This window comes from Taudactylus pleione, unplaced genomic scaffold (assembly GCF_031769625.1).
Source record: "Taudactylus pleione unplaced genomic scaffold, aTauple2 ptg000338l, whole genome shotgun sequence".
Classification (NCBI taxonomy): Eukaryota; Metazoa; Chordata; class Amphibia; order Anura; family Myobatrachidae; genus Taudactylus; species Taudactylus pleione.
Window position 1 is genome coordinate 145,967 of NW_028284739.1, and position 18,065 is coordinate 164,031.

At 40.7% G+C, this 18,065-nt stretch overlaps 1 protein-coding gene across 1 annotated transcript in view; it reads right to left on the bottom strand.

Moving 5' to 3' along the window:
- Positions 1-3,141: 3,141 nt before the first annotated feature.
- The window catches only part of LOC148508851 (heat shock 70 kDa protein 12A), a 165,676-nt gene continuing 150,752 nt past the window's right edge, over positions 3,142-18,065 (bottom strand). Inside the window, exon 10 of the mRNA XM_088443944.1 lies at positions 3,142-8,344. Within this exon, the coding sequence (XP_088300070.1) occupies positions 7,710-8,344 (635 nt within the window). The 3' untranslated portion in view covers positions 3,142-7,709. The remainder of the gene's footprint in view (positions 8,345-18,065) is intronic.

Consider the following 18,065-nt stretch of genomic DNA (forward strand, 5'->3'; position numbering starts at 1 on the left):
CTAATCAGCTGGCTTCATTTCTCAAGGAACTTCTTAACCGCAGACCTTGAGATACCAACAACTAGTATTAATTTCCTCTTGTTTATACAATGTAATCAAAGATAAAATAAATTGTGCCATTAAACTTAAAGCAACTCTTTCCTTTATATAATAACAATCTTTCAGCTTCCATATTATTAGATAATATAGTGATCTACCAGGACAAATTCTCTAGTATATTTTTATAATGGCAATGTCTTAAATATGATATTAGAGTATAGGCACTAGGTGGAATAAGTGTGATGAGCTATTAAAAATTGTGAAATACAAATGCTTCCTCATAAATCTAGCCTCAGCACACAACACAGGGCAAGATATCTGGCGTGAGTGAACCGCCAGGTCCCGTGGAACTCAGCAGTCTCTTTTTTGCTGAAAATGCACCTTAGTCACAATGTGATGTGACTGGGACACACCAGGAGACTGCACTGATTCATTTTATATGCAACACTTGTATGTCTATGTGCGACTGAGTCTGTATTCATAGCACAATAGAACTTGGTGTGGAAAAAATCTGTGGCCGCTGCATTATAGCACTTTGTGTACTGATTCAGAGACTCAGTCACACATTGAAATTCAAGTGTCAGATCAAATGAATCAGCCAAGTTTTCTGGTGCATTTTTGTTGCATCGTATTGTGAATTTGAAGCATTTTTGTCAATAAAAGAAACAAGAAACACACCCAACACTAGTAGAGTCTCACGGGACTTTGCATTCCAAGAGTGCTATTTGGTGCGACTGCAACATAGATGTGCGATGACAAATCTGTATATGAAAAAATGATATAGATATATGAATAAATATAAAATATAAGGTGTAGGACAATTCATGGGTGAGCTAGAAAACATGATGATGTTTGAAAAAAATATATTAATAGAATAAATGAATAATATGAGGTAATATAAAGTAAAATATATGAGATGAAGTTAACTAGTGTAAATCATAATTAGGTTGGTAAATGGAATAATAAAAAGTGGAAATAAATGGTGACAGAAGTGTTAGTGTAAAGTAAAGAAAATATAGGATTGTTCCCAGTATAAATATAAAATCATGAAGAATCTGATAATATTAAAAATTGGACATATGTAATAAAAAAGTTCCAAAATAAACATTTCCTTAAGTCACTTGGGTGTAAGTGAGCCCAATTTAAAGGTTCACTTACTTTTTCCTGTAATAAATGTTAGTTAAATTGCAACTTCTTATAACAAGCTTGAATACCAAAGATTCTGAAGATTTTAATGTCTCCCTTCTGTAAATAGAAATAAATGTCTTACAACAGAGGTACATTGTTTTGACTTCAAGTCTTTTTCAGCATTGTGAATATTGTCCAGATGTATATTTTAAATGTTTGTGGCAGTTAATGTGTGCCCCATAATTAGAAAACTTGTTTTATCCCAGATATTTTTATGCTGGGAAGATCTATCATTTCTTCTCAGTGCAATCGATCTGGGTTATTAACAAGATCTTCCCAATGTATATCCATAGCATAATCATTTGCCCTACTTAGGATCTGGAGCCCTGTCAGTACTGTATGTCTCTACAGTGCAACTAATCTGGGCTATTCAGAAGATCTGCCCAGCGTCTCTTTACAGTGTAATCATCTGTGTTATTTGGAAGACCTAGGTAGAAAACCTGTTGCCTGCCAGCATTTCTCTACTGTGCAAATTACATGTGCTACTTGGAAGATGTGGGCAGAATTTATTTACTGTGTAAAGTACCTGTTCTATTTGGAAGAACTCGTCAGCATTTTTCTACATTGCAATTATCTGTGATATGCAGAAAACCTGCTGGCTTCTTCTTCAGTGTAACTACCAGAGCTATTCTGATTAGGTTAGCTGTTCATATATATATATATATTTTTATGTCATTTCTATTTAGTTGGCATATTTGGCTAGTGCATTAAGTTCCTTGTGCCATCTTGTTTAAATGTACATTTAGCTATTGCTTTTAGAATCTTATGCCATAGAGTCATATTAGCAATGTTATGTTCCTTTTAAATATATGGTTCTATGATCTTGGGCCTGCACTACTGTACTTAGAGTTCAAGTCCTGGTGGCAGCTGAGGACCAGTGAACAATATTCTTTCTGGGAAAGGAGATTGTTATAAGTCAGATACTCAGAAGTTGGTTTGCAGGCTTAGGTTAAAGGTAGGTACTTATAACACTGATAATACTTCATCTGCATGTTTAACCCACACCTGATACTACTACCTCTCTATGTACTTCCCCCACGTGGTACCACTCGATCTGCATGTCTTTCCCCCACCTAATACTACTTCCTCTGCATGTTCTACCCCCACCTAATACGTCATCCCCTTGAAGTCCTTCCCCCACCAGATAATACTACCTCTATAGCTTCTACCCCATCTAATACTACTCCCTCTGAATGCCCTACCTGACACTATACCCTTTGTTTGTTCTAACCTCATCTGTAGTTACACCAGCTAAATGTTCTACCCCCAACTGATACTCTGATTTCTCAATGTTATATCCCCACCTAATACTACTTCCTCTCCGTGTTCTACATCTATCTGATACTTCTCCTCCTGCATGTTCTACCTCTCCTGATACTACTCCCTATGCATGTTCTACCCCATATTATATCTACCTCTGCATGTTCTAGCCCCACCTGATACTACTCAGAATGTAGCTTCTACCTCCACCTGATACTACTCCCTCTGCACGTTCTACTTCCACCAGATACTACTCCCTCTGCACATTCTAGCCCCACCCGATACTACTCAGTATGTAACTTCTACCCCCACCTGATACTATTCATTATGCAAGTTCTATCCTCACCTAATACTACTCTTTTTGCATGTTTCGGCAGCACCAGTCCCACTAGCTACTACTGTCACAGCAACATCCTCCTCCTCCTCTAGACTGTAAGCTCTCAGGAGCTGAGCTCTATGCACCCTCTGTATCATGTCTACACCTCCTTCCTCACCTTCCATTGTACTGACTGTCCGGCACTGCAGACCTTTGTGACACCTTACAAATAATACATGATGGTGGTAGATTATCAATCCTCATGTTAATGGATTAAACGATCTATGTAGATACCACAATCACACAAAACCAAAGTGAGTTTCACAAGTACTGTGTATTTATTATTTGTGGAAAGAGACAGGCTATGCAAGACCATGTATAAACATTACAGGCACAGTGTGGTTTTCATGGTGTTAAATCAATAAGAGAGAGAATATTTTGGTTTCTTGTAAACCCAGAGTCGGAATGATGGTTACACAGGAAACAGACAGATGGATTCTGCACATTCAGTGTCACAACCAATGTCAATAGAAAGCTGAAGTAGGTCTTCTCCATGTAAATGATTCCAAAATCAATAACAGAAATAACAAGTAAGATGCAGAAACAGAACTTAATGGACATATAACAGTAAAAATAAACGTATGTACATTATTTACTTATTGTATATACATAAACTTATATATAAATTTCCTCAGTCTTAAGAGGCAATGGAAGGAAAATCAAACAGGTTGCACAAACCTGGAAGATGTCTATAAATGTATTTTCCCAGAAATTATCTGGGGGTAAATTACTAACAATGATCAAATGTTGCGTAACCCACTGAACAATCCACAATTAGCTTTTCTCAATCTTGCCCATTCGCTTTAAGATAAAAGCCAATCTCTGGTTGGACATTATGGGTTCTTGTTAATAATTAACCACAGAAAGGCTACATACGATGAAAGTGTCAGAATGTCAGGTACAGGCCGGAGGACTCGGATATCACGGCTGAGAGGGCTTCTGGCACTGCTGTGCAGATTGTTATCTGAATGTTCAGGAACTCTTTACTAGATCATGAACAAGAATTTAAAGTCAGATTAAGGCCAAACATTCAGATCAAATCAGCAGCCAAAATACATTCTCTCTTTACTGGCCAGTGACTGACATGAAGAAGCAATTACATGATTGAAGCTACACAGCACAGAATAAGCAAGTTATATAGTTTTCTTTCCTCAGAATATTAATTACCTGTAATCTAATGTGTGCGTACAGTATATTTATTGATTCAGGTCTTGGACTGTAAACGGAGGTGGGTAAGGAGGTTCATGCGTTATGTCTGGAGGTAAAAGCTTAGATTGGTTTGTGATTAGAACATGCACAGAAACGAGATCTGACCACATATTACTACTGGCTCAGACCAAGTCTCCTTTTACCCTATGCTGATTATTCACATTATTGTCACAATGGCAGCTACTCAGTAGAGGAGGAGCTGGGTCACATTATTTATTTCTTGCTGTGTTTCCCTATAATACAGTATGTTCATTTATAAAGTAAAGTCATCTAGATAAGAAAGTTATGCTGGGTACACACTGAACGCCCCCTCTCCACGCCTGCCGCTGCTTGTGTACGGGCGATTGGCTGATCTCCCGTACACACTTGCAGATGGACAGATATGACCGCAGAACGATGTTGTTCACAAACATATCGCTGGTACACACTGGCCGAGGGGCACCAAATGTATTGCCCGATCAATGGATCAGACAATATATCGGCCTGTGTGTGCCCAGCTTAAGGAACACTGTGACACAAGATTACTGTGATTTAGGGCCAAAAGCAAAGAACACAAACATTTTAGAGAGGTTTCAAGGACTTCTCAATGTAAACATCCAAAATGTTCCTTTTTTACTGGTTCTGGCAAAATAGATTATGTATGATTCTACTTCTGTTTTACCCTTGTCATATGATATCGTAAACACTCAGTTATAAAATCCTGGCCAAATTGGAGGATTTTAATAATTTGAAATTAAAATTTAGCTAATATACTTTGATATTGTAGTTTGTAATACAAATGTGTTTATATTACCTGTGTATGACTGGAGGACCATTAGCCATGGATATTCCTTGTAGGACCCTGAAACTAGTCCAAGTGTGTTACTATTGATTACAAACAGGTTATGAATGTCAGAAAGCGGTTTATATCTACCATTTGACTTTGTGTCCTATTTATCAATTTTTTTTACCAAAATAATATGAAAACAGGTGTTTTCACAACCTTTTCATATTATTTTAATTTCACCTAAATGTATGAAAGTGCAATTGGTGCAGTTTTCACAAAAAACTACTCCAAACCCTTAAATTCGCACATTTTAATAAGCAGATCGCATTTCCCATACTTGTAATGGGAAATGGAATCTGCTTCAAATTTACCAGAGAGTTGTAAAAAAATACCTAGGAGGGAACCCTGTCAAAATAACGCCACCTAAAAATCATGTTAAGCAGGGCCCCCCCAATTTTTGACAGACCGCAGCATTGATCACAGTGAAAATAAAAAAATGTGAAAAAAACCACTTACCAACACCGAGACCTGTGATTGGTGATCCCGTGAGTGACTTGGTGACCCGGTCATCTGATCGCTGTGACCCAGTCAGCTGATGCAGTAAACTGAGATTCTTTGCTGCATCCTCTGTTTACTGCATCAGTTTACCAGGGACACAGCGATCAGATGACCAGATCAGGGAGGAACTCACCGGGTCACGGAGGAGGTAAAGGTGAGTACACAATGAATGATATTTTTCAACGATATGAATGGTAACGATATCATTCAATGATATATTGTTCATATAGTTCCATGTGTATGCAATGAACGACCAATGATGCACGCTCGCGCTGGATGATAACGATATCGACCATAGGGATTCATGATCGTTGATCGTGGGTCATTGGTGGTTTTTGGTTGTGTGGATGAACAATATCGTCCAGCACACCAGGATTCTTAAAGGGAGATTGTTCATCTATATCATTATTGCTGATGATCGTTCCATGTGTACTCAGCATTAGTTTAAACTGCTGGAGGTGGAAGAACAACTTTCAGATTATTTTTTGCAATTAAACCCCTGAGAAGTGTGCGAAAAGGATTTGCATGATTTCTCGTAAGCTCTGTCCCTGAATGCGATATTTGATACGTCCTTGCGATGTATTTAAATATCGCATTGCAAATCCAGGCAAATTTAACACATCACATCCGCATCTGAGATGCAGATTCTGATAAATAGGGCCATTTGTCCCAGATAAAGGTTTAAAGGTGTGTATCCACTTGCCAATAGAGGAACAACAGTACGATTACAACATTGTAATCGTACAGTCATTCCTCATCCTGTATAGTGCCTACACTGAACGATATGTCATTCAGTGCAGGCACCCTTCCTCATCCCCAAACATGCACAATCGGTCGTTATCGGCAGATTGACTGGCATGTTCAGGTGATGATTGATGTCGAAAATGACCAGCGGGATCGCACATCGCTGGTCGTTTTCGACATTAAACTGCACGATTACTGAATGATTAATGAGCGATTGAACAATTACGATGTCTCTCTGGGCTAGGAGATTGCTGCCCAAAGGCAAATTACATTTTCTGCAATCACACATAGATAATGACCTGCCATAGACTAAGGCCAGATTCGGTAAGATAAACTGAACTCTTATCTCATGACAATAAGGGGTGTTGGTCCGCATTTGCAGTCACCAGTGTATTTTGTCATTTTTTCAAATCCGGAAATTTACTATGGCAAAAACAGGTGTATTTTCAGAGGTGAACACGGGCAAATCCGAAGTTAAAATGCTCCCGTAAACACAAAAAGAAAAGAATACACCATCGTCTAAACATGGCAGTAATTTCATTAGACAGGAATACAATACAGGAATTTACCAAGAATCATTATAATAATCACGGTTGTAATTTAAGTAAACTCGGTTAAAAAATAGAAGTTATAAATAGACTACCCCCTGAGCAGAAACATGCACATATCAGTGTGATCTGTGTGTGTTTCTGGCTCTAATGAATAAAATTATTAAGGGACAAAAATGGTGAGGGATTCCCCCCCAAATCATAACCAGCCCAGGGCTCCGTGACTCAGTCCTGGTTCTAAGAATACAGGGGACAAAATGTGTAGGATTCCATTATATTTTATGAACCAGCACTGGGCTCTGTGAGATGGTCCTTGTTTTAAAAATACGGGAAATAAATGGCATGGGGTTCGTCGTATTTTTTAAAACCAGCACCGGGCTCAAACTAGCCAGGGTGTAATGCCATAGCCAGGGGACCTTTGGACTGGGTTTCCCAGCCAAAGCATTAACACCCCAAACTAGTGAGCCCAGGCCATGGATCCCTGGGGAGGTGGGGACCCCCCCAATAAATACACACAAGCAGCCTGCACGTATCTCATTGATATGTGCAGGCTGCTTGCTCAGGAGTGTTGGGCTATGGAGAACAAAGAGAACACGGGTAGGAACGATCACATACACCATCGGAAAGCATGATCCAGTTAAACACGGGAGCTTAGTAATTTACAAATAACTCCTGTTTTCAATCGATCTTATCTGAGTTTAAACATGGGCCAGACATGATTATTAGTAAATTTACCCCTAAGAGTACAATGAAGTATGGCCCTGCTTTCCATGCCTCCTGGTACCATTACTAATAGGCAGTCTGGCAACTCACCAGAGGAAAAGAAGGTGACAGAACTCCAATCCCTATTTAACCAGGGAAACAGTAGCTGCCATGGTGCAAATTAATTGCTAATATTTTAAAATTGTTCTATTGAATGATCTCCTGGTGGTTTGGAGTATGATAAAGGAAGACAAGAAACAATATTGAGGCCTCAGCTTATGCTGGAGGGCAGGTGACACTGGAAAGATATAAAAAAGTCCTAATTTAGGAAATCAATGCTGACTTTTACACTTTTAGAGGTGGCAATGTCGATGGCCATGGCTTTGAGCTCGGTGTCCCCAAACTGCATGATGGTTTGGATCTCTCTGCGGCTTGGAACTGGGGAACTTTCCACTCCTGTGAGATCAAGCCTCAGAGTACCACACTTCCGTACTCCAGGGTCAGTGATGAAATTCACGTCTTCCTGCTCTGAGCTGTAGATATTGATTATGATGAGTAGCTGAGAGGGTCTGGATGGAGTATAGCTACGTTTCACCGTCTCCCCAAGAGCCACTGACTGGTCAGCCAAAATGAACTTATCAAAGACATCTGTGCACCATCGTGTGCCATCCTTTAGGAGGAGTTTCTCTGGTGGGTGTTTTCCTTCAGCATAACGATTTAAGACACCCACTCCATATGTCATAGGAGAACGACGCACTTTAATTACAGCCGGATCCAACCCAAACAGGACAGCTCCTTTCAGGATAGTTAATCCTACATCGTGGGGTATGATGACTCGACACTGGTCTCCAAATGCTTTCTGTACTGCCTGCTGGAGGAGGGGGGATTCTGCAAACCCACCTACTAAGAAAAGGAATTTCACTCCACACAACTCAGGCTTTTGGAATAGGTTTGCTGCAAGACAAAATATAATTTTTTCAGCATTAGTCTTTATTGAATTTGCACAAAATACAGACAAAGAGGATACAGAAACAAAAGGGGAAGGGGGAAGGAATGAAGCCTTTAGGCAGGAATATACCTTAAAGCACATAACAACAAGGTTGAACACCTAAAAAAAATACCAGGAGACCATAATATTTATACAAACAAACCTGTGAAATGAACAGTAAAGGAACAAGATACCATCTCTTAGGTATTAGAATCAGATTTAAGAGAACACCCTGTACCAGCATGCAGCCTTTCCTCCACCCAATACTCACTCCGCCCAAAAAAATCTAATCAGTGGGTTGTTAGCTGATGAAAAATACTGTAGGGGCTTCCCACTGTTTCAAATTCACAGTGAGGTTGTACCTTGGACTCTAGGCCCGGCACAGCTATTGAATGCCAATGATAAGCTGTCAATGCTTTGGTCGCTAGTAAAGTATGTAACATGACATATATTTCACCAGATGACAGATTCACCTAATATACATGAAACAGTGCCAAGAGCAGATCCAATGCCATTTTAATCCCAGTGACCATGGCAATCAAGGCAAACACACTGTTCCATAGTGGTATTAGAAGTGGACAGGCCTAAACACATGGTAAATATCTCCTACATGTCCACAGTTATGCCAACAGTGATTAGAAAGTGAAGACCAAATTTTATGGAGCTTATCAGGGGTCAAATACAATCTATGTAAAAGTTTAAAAAAACATTTCAGCATGAGAAATGCACTAAGATAAATAAAAACAGGTTAGAGAAACAGAACTCCGATCATCTTCAGAGAAGGACCATAAGAGGTCAACTTCCCATTTCAATAGTGGAGAATTTCAACGGTTTATTGGCCTGTATCATTAAACTATGCCACCGCAAAATATCTCCTTTATACCTAACTGAATCAATTTTCCAGAATATACAATATTTTGGAGTGTCTGTTAACAATTGTGAGCCCAACTGTAAACTTTGTAACCAATGACGTAACTAAATATTTGTAAAAAAATAGAAGAGGAGTCGAAAACATGGTTTGAAGTTGTGAAAAAGGAAAGAGGACCCTTAGATGATACATCCCGCACCTCTTCCCCTCCAATTTACAAATTTCAAATTAGGAATCATATTAGCTACATCATCTAATGTAAAACTAGTGGATAGGAAACTAAATGTCACAAACTCACAGAGAGATAGTAGATACTGGCCCGTACTTCGGGATTGGCAAGACCCAGTACTGAGATGGATTTCACCAGGGACACCCACAAGGAGATTTGGCCCTCAGACTTGATTCCCTTAGTACAGGTGCTGGAGTATTCTGGATTGGAGCAGAGTACGATGAAGGCATACAAACATAGTCGACAAATCGAATTGGAACCAAACGAACAAGATGGTACCAGGGATCAGACAGTATCAGGTCAGGAATGAAGGCAAGGTCAAAACTGGAATGCCAAGCACAGTACCAGGGAAGAGACGGAATCAGGTCAGGAACAAGCAGAAGGAATCACTAGAGGTAGGAACGCTGGAGTATGGTTTGGGAGCCTATACTCTGGCACTTGTCTAGTACCCAGAGACTATCTCTTATAGGGAGGAGTTAAATTCTCATGCCAAATGTGACATCACGTTTGGCACACCTGTCACTTTAAATCTTCCTGCAGGTTGGCGAGCGCACCCCTGGGGGAACCACAGATGCCTGCACTTTGCAGCCACATCAGGAGATGGGGAGGAGTTGGGAGCAGAGACACCAGCAGTGGGCGCCAGGGACTCGAACGGCCGGTGTCCAGCACATTGTGACACTAAAGTCATCAGATCTTTGGACTAATTTATGCCACACTTTAAGTGTGGCTAAAACCACAGTGGATGGGATATCACCTGACGTTTACTAGTCAGGGGGTAACCATAATAATCAGTTAGAAAAAATGGATGGGTCGTGTCTTTCTTCATGGAGCTCCAATTTAGAGTTGTCAACTACAAACCAATATCTAACTTGGCTCAAGAGACTCGCCATTTGATATAATTCCAAATCTGGGAATGCCAAGCCCCCTTCAGACCTGGGTAAGAACATAATATGTTTAGCCAAACAGGCTTTCTTTGACTTCCAGACATATTTAGTCAATGTGATGTTTAGTTTAGTAAAAAGGGACAAGGGGAGTAATTTAGGTATGGAACAAGTATAAAAACATAGGCAGAAGCACCATTTTTAATGCTTAAGAGTTCTTGTAACATCCATTCACCAAACAAAAGAGAAGGTGCGAATCTGCACTGACCTGATCCAAATAGGATCAAAATAGATGTGTGTATAGTGTAACAGTACCAACCTATAAGGCATCATATACAGTCAGGTGCATAAATATTGGGACATTGACAGAATTTTCATATTTTGGCCTCTATTCACCACCACAATGGCTTTGAAATGAAACAAACAAGATGTGCTTTAACTGCAGACTTTCAGATTTAATTTGAGGGTAATTACATCCAAATCAGGTGAACGATGTAGGAATTACAAAAGTAATGGGACTATCAACTGAAAAGCTATTTCATGGACAGGTGTGGGCTATTCCCTCGTTATTTCATTATCAATTAAGCAGGTAAAAGGTCTGGAGTTGATTCTAGGTGTGACATTTGCATTTGGAATCAGTTGCTGTCGACTCTCAATATGACATTAAAAGAGCTGTCACTATCAGTGAAGCAAGCCATCATTTGGCTGAAAAATCAAACCCATCAGAGAGATAGCAAAAACATTAGGTGTGGCCAAATCAACTGTTTGGAACATTCTTAAAAAGAAAGAATGCACTGGAGAGCTCAGCAACACCAAAAGACCCGGAAGACCACGGAAAACAACTGTGGTGGATGACAGAAGAATTATTGCCCTGGTGAAGAAAAACCCCCTCACAACAGTTGGCCAAATCAAGAACACTCTCTAGGAGGTATGTGTATATGTATCAAAGTCAACAATCAAGAGAAGACTTCAGAAGAGTGAATATAGAGGGTTCACCACAAGATGTAAACCATTGGTGAGCCTCAAAAACAGGAAGACCAGATTAGAGTTTGCCAAACAACATCTAAAAAAGCCATTACAGTTCTGGAACAACATCCTATGGACAGATAAGACAAAGATCAACTTGTACCAGAGTGATGGGAAGAGAAGAGTATGGAGAAGGAAAGGAACTGCTCATGATCCAAAACATACCACCTCATCAGTGAAGCATGGTGGTTGTAGTGTCATGGCGTGGGCATGTATGGCTGCCAATGGAGCTGGTTCCCTCGTATTTATTGATGATGTGACTGCTGACAAAAGCAGCAAAATGAATTCTGAAGTGTTTCAAGCAATATTATATGCTATGCTCATATTCAGTCAAATGCTTCAGAACTCATTGGACGGCGCTTCACAGTGCAGATAGACAATGACCCGAAGCATACTGCAAAAGCAACCAAAGAGTTTTTTAAGGCTAAAAAGTGGAATGTTATGCAATGGCCAAGTCAATCCCCTGACCAGAATCCGATTGAGCATGCATTTCATTTGATGAAGACAAAACTGAAGGGAAAATGCTCCAAGAACAAGCAGGAACTGAAGACATTTGCAGTAGATGCCTGGCAGAGCATCACCAGGGATGAAACCCAGCGTCTGGTGATGTCTATGCGTTCCAGACTTCAGGCTGTAATTGCCTGCAAAGGATTTGCAACAAAGTATTAAAAAGTGAAAGTTAGATTTAGGATTGTTTAGTTTGTCCCATTACTTTTGGCCCCTTAAAAAGTGGGAGGCACATATAGAAACCGCTGTAATTCCTACACCGTTCACCTGATTTGGATGTAATTACCCTCAAATTAAATCTGAAAGTCTGCAGGTAAAGCACATCTTGTTTGTTTCATTTCAAAGCCATTGTGGTGGTGAATAGAGGCCAAAATATGAAAATTCTGTCAATGTCCCAATATTTATTCACCTGACTGTAGTATGGTATAATCCTACTAATCACAAGCTTGCTGGTGCTCCCCAGAGTCAGATATACAATGTATAAACCAAAGGAGACAGAAAGACTCTTTTAGTTGGGGAACTTTTTTGATTGAAATTTTGTTTCATTAAAACATGAATATTTATTGATTTGATATGCAGTAAAAAAGAAAAGGAAAAGAACATTTAATATCTCTACTCAGGAGTCTTTTTCCAGTAAAGGTACAAATGCTACAGTGAGTTATGTATTCGGTGTTACACAATTCATTGATCGATGTGAGAAGATACAAACAATTCATTTATGCGACGTGGATTACAAATACAAAAAATATTACGTCAAGTTCAATTTGTGATGGTGGAATATACAGTGGTTTGTACAGAATATAAACAATGAATACACAAAAAAGGGGGGGGGTTGCTCACAATATATACAGGCTAATTGGCATATCAATAGGAGTGCAAAAATTGCAAATACAGATGAATGTAAAAAGCAAATGTATCAGCCAGTTGTCGCCGCCCTCTACCCAACCAGAAACGACAACAGACTGTCAATCACCATCGGGAATCTGCGTTCAGCAGATGGCGGTGACCCAGTGGATTGCAACCCTGACAGGGTCAATTACGATACAGAAGTGTTGCTCAGGAGAAATATAAATAAATGTGTATACAAATTAAACTACGTGTATTATATACACGCTTCTATATTAAGATTGCCTAACCAAATATGGTGCATGAGTAATATTATAAAACAGATTCTCACTCATTTATAAACATTAGTCTGTGTCAAGTTATCGTTCTTATAAAGAGTTAATGTAAAACAGCCATTGCAGGGAGGAATGATAATTAAATAAGCTGAGGGCTGCGTAGGCACAAAGCATATAAGTGACCTAATTTTTTGTAATTGGTTAAAGGTTAGGAACCTGTTGCTAGGTAGATTATTGGGTTTTGTTGATAGTGATGGGCATAGGATTTAGCCTATGAATGGTTTTTAGGGCGTATACCTTTAAGGAACTATTTAAGGAGGAATTTGAATAGGGTTCAGCCAGGGGCGTCTTAAGAGAGAAGGGGGCCCATGTGCACTCACTGTGCGGGGCCCCCTCCTCTCTCCCTGGTGGCTGGCAGCCGACTGATGCAGCTGGCCAGCCACCGGAGCCTTAGTAGACGGCGGCCATTTTCTGGTATTCTGAGCAGCGCTGAGACCCGACACAGGACCACGGACAGGTAAGTTAAAAAAAAAAATGGGTGCAGTGTGTGCAGTGCGGGGCCCACCTGGACCGGGGGCCCCTGTGCCCCGCACACATTCCACCTATTATAGATATGCCACTGGGTTCAGCCTCTTTGCAGTTTGGAAGTCAGGCTGAGTAGCAACTGTGTCATATATACTGCTTTTCTTAACCTGTTATTCCTTCTCAAAATCATAATTTTCTTTTTATTACCCTTCTCTATTCCTTTCCAATACCCTTTATCACACTTTAACCTGTTTTTTATTCTTTTTTCACTTCAATTCCCTCTGATAGGCATTAGCTATTCCTGTCTCTGGTTCTGAGGTAGCTAACACTTTGGCGATGCAGGTGGAACCAGGGGAAGCCGTGTAGAGGAAGACACAGACAGCAACTGAGCAAAGGGTGTTAACTGGCGATTCCTCCAGTTCCGTGACAGCAGCAAATGCAGGAGCAGTCGAGATTCCTGGGCCATCTGGATCTGGTGAGCATGCGGTTTCCCATATGTCATCTGTCAGTTCATCATCTGCATCTTCTTCTAGTAGCTATTCTTCGGGTTCACCCAAGCGCCCGCGAAAGTTGGCGAAGTTTATTGCGCACAGGTTCTTCTACAGAGCCTGCGCTTTTTTCAGAGATGGTACATTGCGCGAACGCAGCTGTAACTAGGGGATTAAGGAAAAGAATGAAGGAGAAGATCATAAAGGGGAAGTATGAAGACGTGTTTACACCTACAGATGAGATGAGGCAGGCTCACGAAAAGGCTAAAAAAGCCAGAGGCATGGGTGAGAACGCTTTCAGGAGTTTTCAACACTGGTTAAGGTTTTTTTTAGTTTTTTCAGTATCTTATTTGGAAACAAGGCCCAACGAACATCCCAACATTTTGAAATACTTATTTTTGGTTCACGAAATGTTTCTAAAGTCGAGGGTTTATGTTTGGAGGGAGTATGATGAGAAATTTCGTAAAAAGCAGGATGGAAACAAAACCATGCCTTTAGGCTGCAAAGATGTGGAGGTCTGGTTACATACAATATGGTTGTCTAAAGAGATAAAGGACGATTTACATGTGTGGTCCTCGTTTTTGATTAATTTCAATTGGGAACTGATCTGGACTTCCGGGCCGGTGTCAAATTCAGTTATTCAATTGTTCACTGATGCGGCTGGTTCTTCAGGTTTCAGGGCTTTTTTCCAAGGGGAACGGTGTGCTGCCCCTTGGCCTCCATCTTGGTTTTCATTAGGTTTTACGGCCAACTTGCTTTTGTTGGAATTGTTTCCAATAATTGTGGCCGTGGAGCTGTGGGCCAAAAGATTGTCTAATGAGCGCATTGTCTTTCGGTGCGACAAGTTAGGAGTGGTTCACGAGGTTAATAACCAGCATTCTTCGTAACCACAAGCGCTCTGGCTTTTACGGCATCTTGTTTTGAAGTGTTTACAGTTTAATATAATTTTTATTGTGAAGCACGTCCCTGGGGTTGACAATGGGATAGCAGATGCTTTATCACTTTTCAATTTTGATAAGTTTAGAAACTTGGTGCCGGGAGCCGAACACTGTGGATTAACGTGTCCTCCTTATGTCTGGCATATTATCGATCAGGCATAGCGGACTTGGCATGGAAATCCTTGGTGCCATCTACACTGCGAGCTTATTCATCTGCTTGGTATGAGGGGGAGGCTTTTTGTTGTAGTCGCCAGCAGGAGGGTAAGTCAGCAGAGGATTGTTTGATGGAATTTGTTTGGGGACACTACAGTCGGGGGACGTCCAAATCTTCCATGGCTTCCGATTTAGCAGGGATTTCCTTTTTTTGCTAAAGTTAACCAGTTTTGCGATCCCACTAAGTCATTTATTTTGTCATGGGCCCTGAAGGGGTGGGCTAGAGAGAGACCATCGCCGGCTGATTCACGTAGGCCCATTGATTTGGGATTGTTGCAAGATTTGTTAGTAATCCTTCAGTCAGTAGCAGATTTGGATTTTGAGGCAGTACTGTTTAAATTGGCTTTTTCTTTTGCTTTCTTTGGGGCCTTTAGAATTAGTGAGTTAGTGGCGTCAAGTGAACGTTCAAGGGATACCGGTTTATTATTTAAAAACGTTGTGTTCAAGGACGAGGCGGTTCTCTGTAAGATTTCTCATTCCAAAACTGATCAAATGGGAAAGGGTCGTTGGTTGTCTATTAAAAGTAATGTAGTAGCTGAGATTTGCCCATTGCGATTAGCTAGGCTTTACTTGCAGTTGCGGCCGTTAGTAAGGGGGCAATTTTTATTGCATGCAGACTCTCTGCCCCTTAGTAAATTTCAAATTGCAGCAGTTTTTAAGCGATGTCTGGTTAGCTTGGGATTGAAGAGTGAGGACTACGGTACCCACTTATTTTGCATTGGAGCGGCTACTTGCGCAGCAGCCAGCGGTTTGCCATCTTCAGCCATCCAGGAGATGGGCCGTTGGAAGTCTTTGGCTTTTAAGTCTTATGTTCGGTTTGATAAGGTTTGAAGTTGTGCCGGTTGCGCTAACCCAAAAACGTTGCTTACCCGTCAGTTTTTGAATGGCTAGCATTCAAAAAGTGGGGGTGTGAAGGGATTTTTAATTTTCCTCTGAGGGGGCCAAATTACAATTGGCTGAACATCAAGGTCTACGGGAGGTTTTTATTTTTCTCCTTCACTTGGGTTTTTTTATTGTTCGTCACTAGCTCAATTTTTTGTGTTTAATCGTTTGTTATTTTCGGGTAAGGATACTGACATTTAGGGATTCTTCTTTTACAGCACACCATACGTCAATGAAGCAAGTGTGGATTGTAGGTCACTCCTACATATTTTGGGACGAAAGGCATCCATCAGCTAAGAAGGCTTCATTGATGTTGGAGGGGCGTAGGGTTAGATGGATAGGGGTGCATCGTTTACGGCTGGCAGCGTTTTTGGATTTAATTGTTAAGAAGGAACGTCTTTGGGGGAGGCCAGAATGGTTGGTAGTGCACCTTGGTTGCAAAGACGTAGGGCAGGTAAAAGGTATCGACCTGATTTTGAAAGTGAAGGTGGATTGGCAGAGGTGGTTTCAAGCTGTCCCGATGCTCGCGTGGTATGGTCAGAGATGATACCTAGATTTGTTTGGAGAGGTTCCAGGGATCTGGTGGCCATAGACAAATGTAGAAAAAAGGTCAATGCTGCTATTTTTAAGTATGTGTCTGCTTCCGGGCAGTAGTGGTTAGACATCAGTTGTTGACGTTACTGAGTCCGCAATACTTCAGGTCGGATAGGGTGCATCTTTCGGACACCGGTTTGGCAGTGTTCCTTCAAGATATTTTTTCATTTCTTTGTTAGGGTGGCGGGGCTGCGGTTTTCAGAACCTAGCCGTGGCGGGAAGGCGCTACTAGCCAGTGGCCACACGTGGCATAAGTGGTCGTTGTGGGGCACTTATCCTTTTGAAAGATGGCGGGTATGTACTAGCCCTGTGGGAGGACAGCGGGCGTTTCCTTATGGAGCGTCCACACTGTGCCATAGTAAGGGGTGGTGAGTCCTGCACAACACAGGTTATGCCGTTATAGAGGGGGGGCATTTTAGTCGTCCACCAATTTTTTAAGGTAGTCAATTGGCTAGAGCTGGTGTGTGGTAGCGTCCTTCTTTGCCACCCTTATTATTAAATTAAAATTGATTAAATAAATACCGTTGATCTTTAAACCAATGCAGTGGTGTCTTTGTCGTTTTTTCTTAGTATTAAGTTAGCTTAATGGTTTATATTTACAAGTGTTAATTACAATAAATGAATGTACAGCTTATAATAAGCTGAGGGCTGCATAGGGACAAAGCATATAAGTTACCTAATTATTTGTAATTGGTTAAAGGTTAGGAACCTGTTGCTAGGTAGATTAATGGGTTTTATTGATAGTGATGGGCATAGGATTTTCGCCTATGAATGGTTTTTAGGGCGCATACCTTTAAGGAACTATTTAAGGAGGAATTTGAATAGGGTTCAGCCTCTTTGCAGTTTGGAAGTCCCACCCACCCAAAGCTTTAAAGTTATATGTTTGTTTGTCTTACTAACCTTTAACATAAGTTATAGAGGTGTCACAAGGCGGGAAGGCGCTACTAGCCAGTGGCCACATGTGGCATAAGTGGTCGTTGTGGGGCACTTAACCTTTTGAAAGATGGCGGGTATGTCCTACCCCTCCGGGAGAACTGCGGGCGTTTCCTTACGCAGCGCCCACAGTGTGCAATAGTAACGGGTGGTGAGTCCTGCACAACGCAGGATATGCCGTTATAGAGGGGGGGCGTTTTAGTCGTCCCCCAATTTTTTAAGGTAGTCAATTGGCTAGAGCTGGTGTGTGGTAGCGTCGTTCTTTGCCACCCTTATTATTAAATTAAAATTAATTAAATAAATACTGTTGATCTTTAAACCAATGCAGTGGTGTCTTTGTCGTTTTTTATTAGTATTAAGCTAGCTTAAAGGTTTATATTTACAAGTGTTAATTACAATAAATTAATGGACAGCTTAAATCATACAACTCTCAATAGGGTTCTATAATTGATAAAGCTTATTGTAGGCTTATGGATGAATAC